The following is a 17,424-nucleotide window of genomic DNA, read 5'->3' as shown; positions in this document are numbered from 1 at the left end:
TCCACGTTGCCTGCACGGCCTGCCTACTGGACGTGGTGTAGCCGGATCGAGGGCCCCAGTTTACGTCTGCGTTCTGGAAAGAGTTCTGCCGCCTGTTGGAGCATCCACCAGCCTGTCATCGGGGTATCACCCCAATCCAACGGCCAGGACGGATGGATGAACCAGCAGATGGAGACCTCTCTTCGCTGCATGTCATCCAGCCAACCCACCTCCTGGTCCTCCCAGCTCCTATGGGGTAGAATATGCCCACAACTCGTTGGTCAGTTCGGCCACCGGACTCACACCTTTCCAGTGTGCTTATGGCTTCCAGCCCCCCCTGTTCCCAGCCCAAGAAATTGAGACTGCTTACCCGTCAGTGGAGAACTTCATCCGCCGCTGTCGCCAACCTGGTCCCAAGCTCCGGTCTGCACTCCTGAAAACCGCCTGCCCTTCTCCTCTTCTGCCAACCGTCAGCCGGCTCCCAGGCACCTCCATATCAGGTGGGACAGAAAGTGTGGCTCTCCACCAAGGACCTTCCCCTGAGGGTGGAGTCCCGGCTTCAGCTCCCAAGTTTGTTGGTCCCTTCCCGGTCGAGAAGGTGGTTAATGATGCCCAGTCCGATCCCAAGCTGCCCTGCTCCATGCGCATTCACCCGACCTTCCACGTCTCCAAGCTCAAGCCTGTCAGGAGAGCGCTCTGCAGCCCGCCGTCCGGCCTCCTCCTCCCCTCCCTCGTCTCTCGATGGTGCCCGGCATTGCCACCGTTCGGGCGCCTTCTTCGCTCTGTCGCCCGGGACGTGGCCTGCAATACCTGGTGGATTGGGAGGATACGGCCCGGAGGAGGGGTCCTGGAGTCCCGGCTCGGCAGATCCTGGACGACCAGCTGATAGAGGACTTCCACGTCCGCCATCCTGATCAGCCTCCCTCCGTGCCGCCTCCTGGAGGTGGGTCTTCTGTCTCTTCTCCTCCTCCTTCTCAGTTCCCGGTCCATCTGGTTTGGGGTCCTGCACGAGGGGTTCCGACTCACCGATGAGGGTTGCTCCGTCCCTCGGATGACTGACGACGACGACAGCTGACGGCGATGTTTCCATGGGGTCCGAGGAGTTCTAGCCTCCTCCTGGCCCCCCTCCGCCCTCCGGTTTTGGTGTCCTTGGTTTGGGACGTCGTGGGCCGTCCCTTGAGGGGGGGGTTCTGTCATGGTTCCTGCATCCTCCTTCCCCTCACTGCCAGAAAATTTCCATTCACCTTCCTCTGACCTGCTCTACCTCCTAGCCACGCCCACTGCTGCAGCCTGCTCTCCCACAGCTGCAGCTCATCACCAATCAACCCGGTATTTAAGACACTCCTGTTCACACACTCATTGCCAGATCGTCCTCTGCAGCATGCACGTCTTTCCAGCACTCTCCGTCCAGATTCTCCGTTGCCGACTCTGCCTGTCCCTGACCATCTCTTCTCGCCTGCCTCCCTGTGATCCGACCTGCCTTCTGTCCCCGACCACGAACTCAGTTTCGGCGTTCCTGAAATCTGACGGATTCCCCGGTAAAGACCTCTCTGCTCTGACTCGACGATTCTTCCGCCTGATCCCTGCTGGTGCTGCTGTTTCCGTGGGCGGACCTCCCGGTAACCCGAACCCTGCCTGCCTTCGACCACCTCTCCGTTCGATCCCGACATCGGCTCTCACACGTGTTGTCGGCTCACGAACTCGGGGTTTCCTCGCCACCGCCTAGCGGTAGTCTGAGCTTCGATGTCTTCAAGCATTACTGGTGATCTCCAGAGACATTGTTTGGGCTCACAGCTCAAGAACGAACTTTCATTCTGTGTCCAGTCTGCCATTTGTGTTGGTATTAATAAAAGTTATTACCAAGCGCCAGTGAAGCGTACTGTTCTGCATTTGGGTCCTCCTCACGCCCATTACAGGATGATTCTACAAAACTCAAGAATTTATCCAGTAATGGAGTTTGCTTTATATTTAATGCCAGTGTTTAATTTTTTTAAAATAAGTTCTTGCTTTGTTTTTCTTTTGTTTTACAATAGCCGTGCTTGACATCTATCTTATGGTTAGGGTTTTAGAAGCTACTGTATATCATTGTGTATATCATTGGCAGTGGTGTAATGTGACAAAGTAATAACACTTCATTACAGTATTTTAGTACTTTTTGGAAGAATCTACTTTAATTTACTATAAACTCCCTACCAAATTTCACTTTTACTTCATTTCCAAATTAAAATGTATACTTTTTCTCCACTCCAGTCACCCTAAGTATTTTAGTTACTTAGTACAAAATAGGGAAGGAAGTGAGGAGACAACAGGCAGATGAATAAAAGGAATGGGAGGCAAAGTTCAAATGTAAAAAATGTTGTAAAAAAAACCCAGAAAATAAAAAAAACAACTGTGTAGTGTAACGTCGGCTCCATTTTGGTTCAGAGGTAAAACATCTTCAAGTAACTCAAGCCAGTCCAGTTGCTTACAAAACAGCACCAAGAATTACCATAACCTGGAGAAGTGAGAATCTTCACCAACAGTATGGTTGAGGACACAGAAAGATCATGTAAATGGCTCATAAACTTTGGTAAGTTGCTCTTTATGCCATACAGTTGACATTGTTTCTGTTGCTGCACTACCTCTGTATGGATTGCTGTTGTTTTTTTTCTTTTTCCTTTTTCTTTCTTTATTTTTTGATATTTCTCTTGTCTGTTACCTGCCAAGACACTACGGATGTAAATTGGCAGTCCTCCTATCTCCAGTATATTAAATTATTTACATTAGTATTTTATACTGATGTTCATCAATATGCAGCGTCCCTTTTAAATAAACATTAAATACATAAAGTACGTTAGAGTTAAGGTTGGACAAGTAGAGTATTTATTTAAGTTCAGAGAAAAATTGTGGTTAAGCCTTTAAAAATAAAGAAGAATGTCAGAGCTCTATGACAGAAGAAAAACTCCACACCTTCATTTTCCACCTAAAGCACATAAAGGACATGAACATAAAGTTTAACAGCCTATGGAAGCTCTGGAACAGCTGACAGTCAGTCAGAGTGACTCTTCGTCAGATTGTTTGAGTGCTGTCGACAGATGACACTGAATTGTTTAAAAAATTCCCAGTCCTGCTCTACCTGCTGGATGATGCTCGTTGTATGGCAAATAAGAAATGGATTGAGCTGGGATATAGAATGTGAATGGTGAAGAAAATGCTCCAGGAATTAAATGCTCTCAAGCCTCCGTAAGCACAGTCTAAACTCCCTCAGTGCCCATTTCACTTTTACTCAGTTTTACCTCCTCACCCTGATTGAAAGCCAGAGTGGCTAACAGCTCCCATCTGTGGTGGCTTTTCCCAGCATGCAGCTCACTGTGAGCTAAGGACTGTGCTGCATAAATCAATACACCACTCTGTTTTTCTTCTGACTTTGTGGGTACAAAGTAGAAAGGCAGCCAAAGTGAATGTAAAACCAAAACAAGGGTTAATGCAATTATTTCATGTGACATACCCAAAGTGTCTCACAAGATTTAATGGGCAAAAATGAGGGTTTCCCCCCTAGTAATGGTTTTATGGTGTGACTCTGTTTATGATAAACTGAAGGAATGCTCACCAGGTCTCCCTTGGGTCCATTCTGTCCCTGTGTGAACATGAAACAGTGAGTGCAGGTGGTATCATCATTAGATAAGAAATACACATAGCATATTTAACCCCACACTATGTGTGAAACACACGGTTACTCAGTTATGTCACTATTTGATCAGAACTCGGGGAAACTCACAGGCTTGCCATCCAACCCGATTGGACCCTAAAAGAAGACAAGAAATGTTTTAGATCAGTAATTTCATCATAGACTTATTGCAACAACAACAGCAACAGCTGGTCTCATCGCTGCATCACTTGGAATACTGGCAATTTGAAAATTTTAGATATATATTATATACAAAGTAATGACAGTCAAATTTAAAGCTGGTGTCAGTAGCCATTCCTTATATAATTTTAGCACTTAAGTGATATTTAGGTTACAATCAGTCCTGATGCTCAAAGTTCCTTAGTGTCACACTTCATAGTGTATAAAGCCATCACAATATGAACCAGAGATCACAGAAACACATAAAATAATCCCAAAATAAAGCCAACTCAGCAACTAAGATGCAGTTTGAAATGTTATGATGTTTTGTTTTTCCCGTTGATTTGGACTTTTTGCATGTGACATTTTAGGTGTTATATGTCTAATGCAGTGTAATGTGTGGTAATTTTTTGTTTTTCACTTGACTTTGACTCTTTTGAACACGGGACCTTTATTGTTTTATGATTGTGTATGTGTGTGTGTGTGTGTGTGTGTGTGTGTGTGTGTACCTCATGAGGAGTAAATGCCTTTGTGGCAGATACTGAGGATCCAAATAAAGAAAAAAGCACTGCCTCTGGTGGCCAGAAACCATATTGCAGCAACAATAGTTATTGAAATATTAGTGTCAATTTTTATATCCTCTGGCCACTCACTATGAGTGCACTGTGGCTGGGCAACACTCCAGTCAGTGAATGCAGAATTTCAGATGTTGTCATGGCTTGTATTGACTTGAATAGAGAACAAGTCTTTGTCTGTCAGAACAAACCTTTACAAAGTGTACTTAACCTTAAAAGTCGATACAGCCCTGTAATGGCTTCTCTGGCCATCTGAATGACTGAAATGTTTGAGAGCTGTGAAATAACTCTCCAGCACTTTGTGTGGCAGTCCTTTTGTAGGAATACATAACGATGTCTCGTCTTTAGCCTTGTCGCTCTGCCCCACAGTAAACACATCACAGCTCAAGAAGAAATACAGCTCCATTAAAGTGATCAAACTGATCATTTTGCCTTTGTTAGCAAGTGTGTACATCATAATAGAGATACAACATTTAGCAGGCTTAGAAACTTCAGAAAAATCTAACCAATCTGAATATATTTTAGAGAAAACAAAAGTTGTAAAAGTATACAGATACGGCTTTTAGGCTTTAAGAACCTCTCATACCCTTCCACCAAATTAGTTCTCATTCCGCTTCCGTTCAGGATTCTTGTAACCTTAGAGTTATCTAGCAAACCAGCCCACATTTCCACCACTTCTGAGTAGAACCATTGTAATCAAGGATGTGTCATCAACGGAGAGCCTTGCTGTTCTGTTTTTAAGATAGTTGTTTTTACCCAAAACAATCATAAACTATCTGTTAATGAGACACTGCATGTTTTTTTTTTTTCTGACAAATTCTCACTTGACTTTTCCATTGTTGCCCGCTCCATCCTCTCTTTCCAACCTGTAGAATATGATACACCCACCGATGTCATCCTGGTTTGCACTTTAGCTCAAGCAAAACCTGCTATTTTTTGGTCCCTACTAAGAAGCAACTTTTCTGGTTCTGAACCTGCTTATTTTTGGTCAAATTGCTCTGAATGATTCACACTTGAACAACAACATCAGACTGGTTGTCTGCTGTTGGTGTAAAAAGGGGTATCAAAGCCTGGCTTCACAAGGCTTATCTTCTTTTGAAAATATCTTTTTTTATTTCTATCTTTTATCGGTTGTTTTGGATATAAGTAGATATATTTTCTATTACCCAGTAGTAATTCATTACTATTTACTATTTGTCTTGGTTATGACTTCGACCTACGTATATAATAAAGAATTAATAATGAATGGTTGGTTGTGTTCTTTGCATATTCAGCATTAACCAGGAACAGTCTGTCAAACAGATGAATCAGCATGCAGGTTTACAGACCTTTACAGACCTGTAGGGACTCACCATTCATTAGCATATTATTGGCACTCAGTTTTAAAATCACCTGAATCCTCCTGTCACTATACAGTCAAGAGATACCAACAATCCACATGTTCATCAGCTAGCAGTTCTGTTATGATTTGTTCTTACTCATTGTATATAATAATTATTTTGTGGACTGTAATTACACTTTGCAGTCCTTTGCTTATTGAAGTCAAATGAAGAACATGTTAAGCTTTTGCATCAATCATCAGAGCATCGTCACGTGTTCATGACTTACTGGGAAGCCTGGAAATCCTCTCGTTCCAGGTTGTCCCTGCGGAGATATAGAAAAACAATCAGTGACATTTGTAAGAACCGAGAGTCTGACATCAATCTCTGCTGGAGGCTGTTGGGTGAAAGACAGTACAGCTATCAGCCTTTCCCTCCACTGCACTGAGGTTTACAATGAGTACCAAAATTGATTTTGACACATGAAGTGATACTGAAGACTTTAGAAAACCTTTAGTGTGTGTGTGTGTGTGTGTGTGTGTGTGTGCGTGTGTGTGAGTGAGTGTGTTCTCTCTGCACGGCAGGAAATTGGGCACTGAAATGAAACACTGAAGATAAAAAACAAAGAGCTCTAATCGAATAAAGTTGTGTGACAATTAATGGGAAAATGAACATGTAAGAAAAGAGGAACGTCAACATGACTAAGGACACAGACTGTGTGAAAGAACAGGCAGTTCCAGGAAGCTTTGAATGGTTTCTGTCCACAGGGATATTAAGTGATGTATTTCATCACCACCAAACATGGGTTCATATTTTGTTTTGTTTTTTATATAATTTGTCTTAATTTTATACATCTGTCAAAGAGCATCATAACAGGAGAATTAATTGTGGATTTTTATCCCTATCAACTAAAGCTCTTTTAGTCACTGATTTAATATTGGATAACCATATTGATTTATTATGCCTCACTGAGACCTGGCTTTGTCCTGATGAATATGTTAGCCTGAATGAATCCACTCGTCCTGGTCATATAAATAGTCACGTTACTCAAGACACTGGCCGAGGAGGGGGAGTCGCTGCTATTTTTGATTCAAGCTTAGCAATTAGTCCTAAGGCTAAGCTAAATTATAGTTTATTTAAAAGCCTTTTTCTTAGTCTTTTTCACCCATCCTTGAAAACTCTGCAGGCCATTCTATTTGTTATAGTTTACAGCGCCCCCTGCCCATACTCTGAATTTCTATCTAAATTCTCTGGGCTTATATCAAGTTTAGTGCTTAAATCTGACAAAGTAATTATTGTAGGTGATTTTAACATTCACATGGATATTAATAATGAAAGCCTTAGTGCTGCTTTCTCCACGCTTTTGGATTCAATTGACTTCAGTCAGTGTGTACAGATAAACCCACCCACCACTACAATCACACCCTAGATCTTGTCCTTGCATACAACAATACAATATTGAAGATTTATTAGTCTTTCCAGAGATTCCTGCTCTGTCAGACCATTATTTAATAACTTTCATTTTTTTATTACTCGATTACACGCCTCTCAGCAAGAGTTACTATACTAGTTGTCTGTCTGATGGTGCGGTAGCTAAATTTAAGAAATTGATTTCTTCTGCATTGACTTCATTACCACATCTCACAGTGACTGAGAATGCTTTTATTAATTTAAGTAATTTTCAAATTGATTGTCTTGTTGATAGTGCTACTGTCTCCCTCATCTCTCGACTCCGTTGCACCCTTCAAGAAAAAAATAATGAAACAAAGAAAACTAGCTCCATGGTTTAACCCCCAGATCTGCAAATTGAAACAAACATTGTAAAAATCTGAAAGAAAGTGGGGTTCAACCAACCTGGAAGATTCCTGTTTAGTCTGGCAGGATAGTCTGTATAGAAAGGCCCTCCGCCATGCCAGAGCAAACTATTACTCATCATTAATTGAGGAAAATAAAAACACCCAGGTTTCTTCCCAACACCATAGCTAGGCTGACTCAGAGTCACAGCTCTATAGAGCCTTGTATTCCTTTGGCCCTCAGCAGTGATGACGTTATGAGTTTCTTTAATAATAAAATTATAACTATTCAAGATAAAAATCCATCACCTCTTGCCCTTAACTGACCTGACCCTGGCAGGTAGCTTGGATAAGGCAACATGGCCTGGAATTTATTTGGACCGTTTTTCCCCCATTGACCTTCACTGACTCTCTAATTTGATTTCCGCATCCAAGCCATCAACATGTATGTTAGACCCCATCCCAACTAGGCTACTTAAGGAATGTTTACCCTTAATAGACAATTCTTTATTAGATATAATCAATGCATCTTTATTAACAGGCTATGCTCCACAGTCCTTAAAGTAGCTGTCATTAAACCTCTTCTAAAGAAGCCCACTCTCGATCCAGAGGTTTTAGCTAACTATAGACCAATATCCAATCTCTCCTGTATTTCTAAAATCATTGAGAAGGTGGTTGCTCATCAGCTTTGTGACTTTCTCCAAGATGATTGTTTATTTGAGACTTTCAGTCAGGTTTCAGAGTTCATCATAGCACAGAGACGGCACTATTAAAAATGACCACTTATTGATTGCCCCTAATAAAGCTCTGGTTTCTGTATTAATCCTATTAGATCTCAGCACCGCATTTGACACCATTGACCATCGAATCTTACTGCACAGACTGGAACATTTAATTAGCCTTAAAGGAACGTCACTAAGCTGGTTCAACTCATACTTATCAGATTGTTCCCAGTTTGTTCACATTAATGATCAATTCTCCGTGCATACTAAGGTCTGCTTTGGAGTGCCACAAGGTTCTGTGCTTGGACCAATACTTTTACTTTATATATGCTTCCCCGAGGCAACATATTTAGAAATCACTTTGTAAATTTCCATTGTTATGCTGATGATACGCAACTGTATCTGTCTGTGAAACCAGATGAAACTGGTCAGTTATCTAGACTTCAAACATGTCTGAAGGGCATAAAAGCCTGCATGAGCCGTAATTTATTGATGTTGAATTCAGACAAAACTGAAGTTATTGTTCTTGGCCCCAAACACCTCAGAAACTCCTTTTCTAAGGATATAATTTCTCTAGATGGCATTACCTGGGCTTTTAGCACAACTGTAAGGAACATCAGAGTTTTGTCCAATCAAGATCCATCTCTTGCCTCCCATATAAAACTAACTTCTAGGACTGCTTTCTTTCACTTGTGTAATATTGCAAAAATTAGACATATCCTGTCTCAAACAGATGCTGAAAAATTAGTACACGCATTTGTTACTTCTAGGCTGGATTATTGTAACTATTATTTGGTTGCCCCAACAAATCTCTTAGGTCTCTCCAACTGGTGTAGAATGCTGCTACACGTGTTCTGGGAACCAAGAAAAGGGACCATATTTCTCCTGTTTAAGCTTCTTTGCACTGGTTCCCTGTAAAATCCAGGATTGAATTTAAAATCCTCCCCCTTACTTACAAAGCTATAAATGGTCAGGCTCCATCCTATCGGTCACAGCTCATAATTCCCTACCAACCCTAAAGATGAGTGTGCTCTGAAAACACAGGGATACTTGTGGTTCCCAAAGTTTCCATAAGTAGGATGGGAGCCAGAGCCTTCTGCTACCACGCTCCTCTTTTATGGAACCATCTTCCAGTTTCGGTCAAGGAGGCAAAAACCGCTTCCACTTTGAAGGGTAGACTTTAGACCTTCCTCTTTAATAAAGCTTATAATTAGAGCTGGCTCAGGTTGCCTGGACCAGGCCCTAGTTAGCCTGACATAAGTTGATCTGCTGGGGAGCTTTCTATGATAAACTGAGCTCCTTTTTCCTTATCTTGCTCCCTCAATCTGAAAATGCTCATGTGTATTTATTGCTTTACGCTAACTCCATTGCCTCTCCGGAGCATTCCTGCTCCCTTGTTTCCTAGTTTTCCTGGATCCTGGCTGCGCCTGATTCGTGGTAATAGCTGTGCTGGTGCTGTGACCCTGCCTTTGGTCTTGCTTGCCCTGATTGTGGTCTTGGTTTTGCTATGGCTGTGGTCCTGTCTGAAGCTACACCTGTGTTCGTGCTTGAAGCAACCTTCTACTACCATTATTATGAGCCCCGCCTCCACTATCAATATACGGGGGGGACTCTTATCAACACACACACTATTATCACAGAGTGCATTTAGTAATTTTACACCTATTGTTGTTGTAATATAACATGTGTCTGTTTCCATTACTGCTGTGCATCTCTACCCCTATCTTCCCCTCTCTCTGTCTCATTCCTTTTTGTTAAAATTGTAATTCAATTGTTATTTATGACATCTATTGCACATCTGTCCATCCTGGAAGAGGGATCCCTCATCATCTCTTGCTGCCCTTCCTGAGGTTTCTTCATTTTTTTGCCCAGTTACAGGGGTTCTTTTTCAGGAGTTTTTCCTCAGGTGATGTGAGAGTCTAAGGGCAAAGGGATGTCGTATGCTGTAAAGCCCCCTGAGGCGAACTGTTTTCTGTGATAATGAATTGACTTGACTTGACAACAAATATAAAAAAAAATTATACTGAAGTATAAATCTGGAAGATTTCAGCCCTGGTTGGTGTAATGTCAGCTGTAGTTACTGGTGCTGACAGTAGATGCTGTTAAATACTGCAGCACATAGAGTTCTGGGGCAGCAAAACAAACTATTGTCATTTTAATACAGATGTTGGATAATAACTGGCCTATTTATCTCATTCTGCAAACAATCCTGATCTGATTTCCTGCACATGGCCTGAGTCTGCAGACAGCAGGGCACAGTGAATGAGATGGCTGGAGGTGTACAGCCTGGGGCCTGCAGCTCTGCATTTATTATTTCCCGTAAATTGATATAGTGTCAAAAACTGCCATAAACACACCTCTTTTTTTAAAGAAATAATTTCATGAATGATCATGCTAAGTGTTAAGCTCACTGAAAAACATATTTCATTTACTTGATAATAAAAGTCAACTTGCGTTCCACTAGTGAAATGCTTTCAATGTGAAGAGCAGCAGCAGGAAATGTTCGCTTTGCATTAACTGTAACTGTAACTCTACTGTGTTGTCACTCTTGACATGTAGCTCATAATATTGCAAATAATATATAAATATTTCAATACTTTCTTCAGTGGGCCATAGGCTCAATCACCACTATGTTACCTCATGCAGCAACAGGCACTGATTTCACAAACATTTTTTGAAATGGAAATCTTTCAAATTTCTTAACTTGGAGTCCAAGGTTCATTTAAAATTGATGGCGGAAAACTCTGACACTGACTTTGGATATTTTTGTCACTCTAGTGCAGGGATACTGAACTTGCTTTGCCAGGGCTTTGGGGGGATGCTCCCCTGGTACTTTTTTACTTTTTTACTGAAGCTTGATTTTGATACTTTTTATGTACTCTGGTACCTTATTTCTATTCAAACTGCAAAATAATTCACTGTGGGAATCAATTTATTTGTCAATATGAATTAGAAAATGGGGTCAGCAGGCCACCAGGCAGATGGGCTGTATGTTGCTCTTGTGAGTTATTCTAATTTTTTTTTTTTTGATAAGATTTCCAAGATCAAACCTTTCACACTCAAATTTTAGCCAACATTAACATGGCAGCTCAAATGCTCAGGAAACAAGGAACAGATCCATGTGCTCCATGTGAAGGCTCACAAAAAGTTGACAAGTTGACCAATTACCAAAATCAAGAAGCTTCAAAGTGCTCCCTCTGCTGCTGAAAACTATGTAATGCAACTGAAAGCTCCAGAAAATCAAGTAGGCTATGTGCATATTGAGATAAGTTTCGTCAAAATACAATTCTAAACTCATCTGGCCTCAGAAGAAGAGAATTTGGGTCATAGTCTGTGGTGAAATGAAGGGTATACCCATGTTGTTTTTGGCTGTCGACAGTTTACTGTCCTATCAGCCTAAAAGCCATTGGAATATACAGGATAGTTATAACTTTCTGCTCATACCAAGTAGGTCACCCACCTCATTAACTACCATGACGCCACAAGTCATAACAATAGGATCCCTTAAGACCTGGGGCTGTACTCACAAACATTATGAGGATACTTAAAGGCTCGATTTACACTACACCTATTGATGCCCAATTCTGATTTTTGCCTATATCCATTTTTTTGGTTCACATCTACTCTTAAAAGTGATTCATAACCGATATCTGCATTTCTACCTACTTAAACTTTGCAGAAGCTACAAGCTCCAAGAAGGCTAAATACATGGAAACAATTTGGCTAAACAGGGCTAAAGGACACTTCGGACAGGCAGTATGGAGACAGTTTGTGGTTTTATTATGAATGTTTTTACATTTGAATCCTATCAATTTGCTTCAATTGTTTGGGAGATGAGTTCAATGCCTTTTCCCTGTGAAACTCAGTAAGTGTTTTGTGGACTATAAAACTTCACCTGACTTTACATCAGCATGAAGTGTAGTAAATAATTACTTAATTTTCATTTTTAAGCGACCATCTTCAAATTTTCAATACTGACGACTCACAATACTAGAGGATATCCGACCTGTCTGCTTAGACTACAGACTCATTTGCAGATATCCCAATCATAAATGATTTATTTTCACATGAGTGATGCCTGAAACTGAACTGAGAATATCCAATTAAATGTGCTTTTTACTTGCTTACACGGTCATGATACATATCTGATCTGTGCCACTGAGGAAAAACTCAGAATTGGGTCACTTAAACCATCTAGTGTAAATCCAGCCTCAAAGATCTCCTATTTTAGCCTGAAAAATTCTAGTAAGGATTTCTAGCTTAGAGGTAATATAGAAAAGGTCCCAAACCAAGTGTGAGCAAGGAAGGGACAGAAACTTTGACCTTAGTGAGGTGGTATAGTTGACCCTGTTGCTAAATATGACACATGCTTTTAACAGATGTGATTGGCTGTCACAGACATGCCCTTTTGTGTGCCTGCAAGATGTGGACACCCAGTGGAAATGAAATGAATCGCATCACAATATGAGACTGTGAAAGCGCTTTTTGTGTGATCACACTGCTCCACTGTAAATATTTTCAGTATTCTAATATCCTAGTGTAATCATCCCTTGGGCCTTGTATCATTATTGTGTTAGGTAAGATATATGAGTGCATCTCTGATGAGATTAAGCACAAACATTATCCCTGCACAGTTCCACAGAACAATTCTGTTGTTTCCATACAGTCCATGATTATATAACATTATTCAATCATTTGCGGTTCATGCGCGTGCTTGGCTGGGCCAGTATAAACCTGAGCCAGTCCCCCACACGCCTCAAAAGAACTTAATCTTTAGAACTGAAAGGTCTGCTGGTGTTTAAGAACCTAATGTGTTAAACAGAGGTCTACTAAAATGCTATCTAATAAAAAAAACTTGGCATGCAGGCAGGCAACACTGATTCACGATAAGAGTTTCATGAGGTGTACGGAGAGGTGAAAACACTTACAGGAGGTCCTCGTGGTCCAATGATTGACAGACCTGGCTCGCCTGGTGCTCCCTATAGAAAGAGAGAAAAGGGGAAAGAAGTAGAAAGATATTATTCTTCACAAAATTCTACAGTAATTCAGGACACTGAACATACATATGTCCTTATTTCTACAACATCTACTTCTGATACATGAATACCTCCTCTAGACATGCACAGAAATGGTTACACTAGAAAGTTCCGCAGTGAGGTTTATCTGCGATAGCCTATCTTGAATTAGGCTAGGTGGTGCCAGGAGCTTGGTAGCAACACTTTTTTCAGGGTTAGTTGTTTAAAGTCCAGGTGAACTAAATCAGAATTTGTTAAAATTGTTTAAACACTTCATACATTTAAGACAATTATTGCTGAAAATGCAAAGAGACTGGAAACTATATAGTATCCCCATTAGGTATAAGCTATTTTTAATATCTGTGGATATGTGTGCAAAAATATGCATCAATCAATGACCAGAACCTGACCATGCCTGCCATCTGCAAGCTTTATACATTACAGTAGTATATTTGTCAAGACTGTACCAGATAGAGACAAGGTACGAGTACATCAGCTCTGTGTGTGTGTGTGTGTGTGTGTATGTGTGTGTTTTAGAGAGACAGAGAAAGGAACAGTAGAGAGAAGAAGGTGGAGGGTGGACAATTTCACACAATGTTTGTGAACGTTTTTTATACTAAGTTGAAATGCTGGTGTGTCACATTATCACCCATAAATGCCACACTAATTACTTCAGCTCACTGCTAAGATACGTCAGTGTCACTGCCATATTGGACCAGCAAGACTGACTTTCAGCAGACATTAACCCAGTGTTTTGGACCTGCATTACAAACTAAAGATTATAATGTTTGAAATATGTCAACATTATCAACAAAAGACGCAATAACTTGCATTTTGGAAAATGTAGCATCTTGAATTTTTTGGAGCATAACTTACACAAGGATACACACACAGGATACACACTTACACAGGATATTGCATCATCTTTGAGTACCGTGAAAAGTGCTCTATAAATAAAATGTATTGTTATTATAATTATTATTATTATTATCATCATCATCTGCTACATCCGTTTTGACCACTGTGTTTTAGTCTGTGTCCTACAAATCCCCAGACTATGGAAGTGCAGTACAATCCTGCAGTAACACTGTCATCTCGTGTCTAGCAGTCGACACTCTAGCAGTGTTCAAGAGGGTTAAATCAAAGTGTAGTGACAATTCTGGGTTTATTTCAATATTCATATTTGCTGTCCAATGAAGCCCACTTGTTCTGGATTTGTTTTACATTTATTTGATTCCTGTAGTCTTACCCATTTAGTTATGGTTCCTACTCATGTACATGGTCATACTCTGGATCATATTTTAACTTCTGGTCTGTCTGTAAATCATTTTTCTCTTTCTTTGTCATCCAAAGCTAAATATTTTCTGAATTAATTTCAGTGTATTGATAATATGTTTTTAGGCACTTTCATGTATACCTGTGCAAAAATAGAGTAGCCATGAAAGCCACAATGTAATTGGAACACTAAGTGGCTCTGGATTTGGCTAAAAATAGATGATTTGCACTGTGAAAGCAGCAGTCTATACAGCCCGCCTGACCCTTCCTGCACAATTCTACAAACCACAGAGGCCATAATGGCCAACTCAGGTTTCAAACACATTCCCTTATTAGCTTGTGTCCTCCTGAAGGGAAACCCTATCTCAGTGACATATCTGATGGTCCCAGTCATCCATCAAAGGTAATTCTAAATGTTTCTGAACAAATGTCTACTTCAGGATGCCAAGGATTTGTTTTCTCACTCTTGATTAAATGACAGAAGTATCACTCAGAAGGGCCACAAGGCAAAAGTAATGATGAAAAAAGTGGGTTCATGTCACCCCAGACAGTTTTCATTTACTTCATTGTTTTTTCTGTAGCTTATGTAGAATAGACAAGTGAAGATCACTGAGGCAGAGATTGGATTACTTTGGTTGCAAGAGGTCAAGGTAACAAAGCGAAGTTAGAATCCAAACTAAAACTAGGACCCACTCAAAGCCAATACACCCACAGAAAACCACGCATACGCTGTGGAATAACAAACACACAAAACTAGATCTCATTTCCTTCTAAATTAAATCTCAAGCCCATAAAGAGTGTCCATCTGCTGTGGTTCTTTTGCAAAACCACTCTATCACGGCTTTCTGTTTTTTCTCTCGGCCTGCTTCACTTCACCAGTCTCTTGCCCCAAAACCCAGAGAAGCCATTTGTTTGAAGAGTGCAGTGTTTTGGAAAAGCTTGTCTTCACTTCTTGTCTTTGTGCCTGCCTCACTCTTCCTGTCTGTTGGAAGATGCTTCCCTTTAAGAGATGATCTACAGCCAAGTCTGCTGTATTTCTTCATCCTCCAGGACCTTCAGCTGTGTCCTGGCAGCTCCTCCAAGAGACTAACCACACATGGGACCAATCCAGATCGCACTAGTATAATTAGGCCCCTGCCTCTGAATAAAACGGAAACCAATCGATTATTCTGGATGTGGTTTTGTCTGCATGTCAGGTTATTATTTCTGTTCTCTCACAAGTCAGGCCGGGGTAAAGCTACTTTGTTTTGGCTGAATGACAACATTAAGTATGCTTGGCTAATAAACAAACTTGTCATTGTGATATGACAGTCAGGAATGTGCTGAATATTTTCCTTTTTTTTGGTTTCAATTCAGTCCTACACATCACAAATCATGTTGTATTTCATGAGAGCAAATCTGTAAATCTGCTGTGTCTGGCTTTGATACAGCTTATAGATTGCTGTGATTGCTTTAGCAAATGTGAAGAGCCAGTTCTGAGGAGGTTTCACATCCAACAGGCACAGGCCTTTTTAAAGCTCCCTTCCTTAGTCCAGTTTTCTTTCTATTCTGTTTTTGTCCACCTGAGGGCTGTGGAACCAGCACCATGCATAGGTAAACATATTAGCAAACACATGCCTCTTTATACATCCTGTGAAGAGACACATTACCATCCCATTGTGGTCTGGCCAGCATATGAATGTAAGTTTTACCTCTGTTTGGTTTTCTTTTACTCTAAGAAAATGATCTGGCTTGGTAGCTGCTTAATGTTTGCTTTCTTGACCAGCTAGTTGTAAACTTTGTGTGTCTGCTGTCTGGTGCTGGAGAGACAGCTGCTCTTGCTGAAAACAAAGCTGATAAGAAATAAGGTTCCTGGCTGTTAAACCATAACTATGGTCACATGCACACCAATATTCCTCTGTTATTCTAAACACGACAATGTTCTAAATTTGATGCAGGTCATATAGGCATATAGCATAGCATGTGTACAGCCAATTTGGAATATGGTCTTCATTTCGGTTTTTCTCTGCAGTTTGTGACACAGCCTCTCATCCGTTTACAGTCGACATTGTGCTTGTCATGGATACGTTGTTCACAAACTGACTCGCAAAGCTGTGGTGGAGATTCATGCAAAAGAAAATCCAACATTTTTTGGTTGGAAGGAGAAACACTTCTTCTGCTTTAGAACTTTATGACTTGGATCTCTACAGGTTTTTGGACACACACCAAATATCACAGCGCTGACCTTTTCAAGAAGGTGAAGGACGGAGAGATTCCAACAATCCTTTTTTTTTTTGCAAACAAGCAAATTGACAAGCAGCTCCAGCTCTTATGTCTCTTTATATTTTGGCATGATAAACCACATGTTTATTAGAGAATGCATAGTACTGTTGTGTGTGTAGAATATTCATTTTCATTAGTTATGAAAACAGCTTATTATGAATATTGCACTCAATATTAAGATGAAGAAGATATTATGACAAATATTCATCTATGTAACTGAAAAGACATTGCTCAACATATTGGGAAACAATGAGCAAAAAGAATTAAATAATTGATCCAGTGTATTTCCAAAAATGTTCAGAGTACTTTAAAGATGCCCTATGGAGTTTTCTTGTAAACAAAGTTTCTGTTTACATTCAATGTTTCTCAACAAACTCTCCGTAATCGATAGAATGCACCTCCTTCTAACTATATCCATGTTCATTTGCTATTCTTTCCAGTCTTCTTTAGCTTATTGCTGCATTTCTTGACATGTTGCTGCCACCTGTCATTCAGTTGTTCAGTGGCAAGGTGTGAAATCATAGCTGTGCATCCTGTACATTCATCTGTGTGTGCAAAAGCACAAACAAACAGGGGCTCACTCTTTACAACAGTGTTCTGTAGTGCGAAAAGTTTAATTTTTTTTTTTTTTAATTTTCATTTCACCAGGCAAGTCATT

General features: G+C 40.7%; 1 protein-coding gene across 1 annotated transcript in view; it reads right to left on the bottom strand.

The window, feature by feature from the left end:
- Positions 1–17,424, bottom strand: part of LOC121954328 (uncharacterized) — an 83,066-nt gene that overhangs the window by 55,965 nt on the left and 9,677 nt on the right. The window contains exons 4-7 of the mRNA XM_042501753.2: positions 13,143–13,193; positions 5,989–6,024; positions 3,737–3,763; positions 3,569–3,595 (exon numbers count right to left, since the gene is read on the bottom strand). Coding sequence (XP_042357687.2) covers positions 3,569–3,595; positions 3,737–3,763; positions 5,989–6,024; positions 13,143–13,193 — 141 coding nt within the window. The remainder of the gene's footprint in view (positions 1–3,568; positions 3,596–3,736; positions 3,764–5,988; positions 6,025–13,142; positions 13,194–17,424) is intronic.

The sequence above is a fragment of the Plectropomus leopardus genome, chromosome 13, assembly GCF_026936395.1.
Source record: "Plectropomus leopardus strain MGB_pleo_1.0 chromosome 13, ASM2693639v1, whole genome shotgun sequence".
NCBI classification, from domain to species: Eukaryota; Metazoa; Chordata; class Actinopteri; order Perciformes; family Serranidae; genus Plectropomus; species Plectropomus leopardus.
The sequence above is the reverse complement of the archived record's forward strand: the minus strand, read 5'-3'. Positions and strand labels throughout refer to the sequence as shown.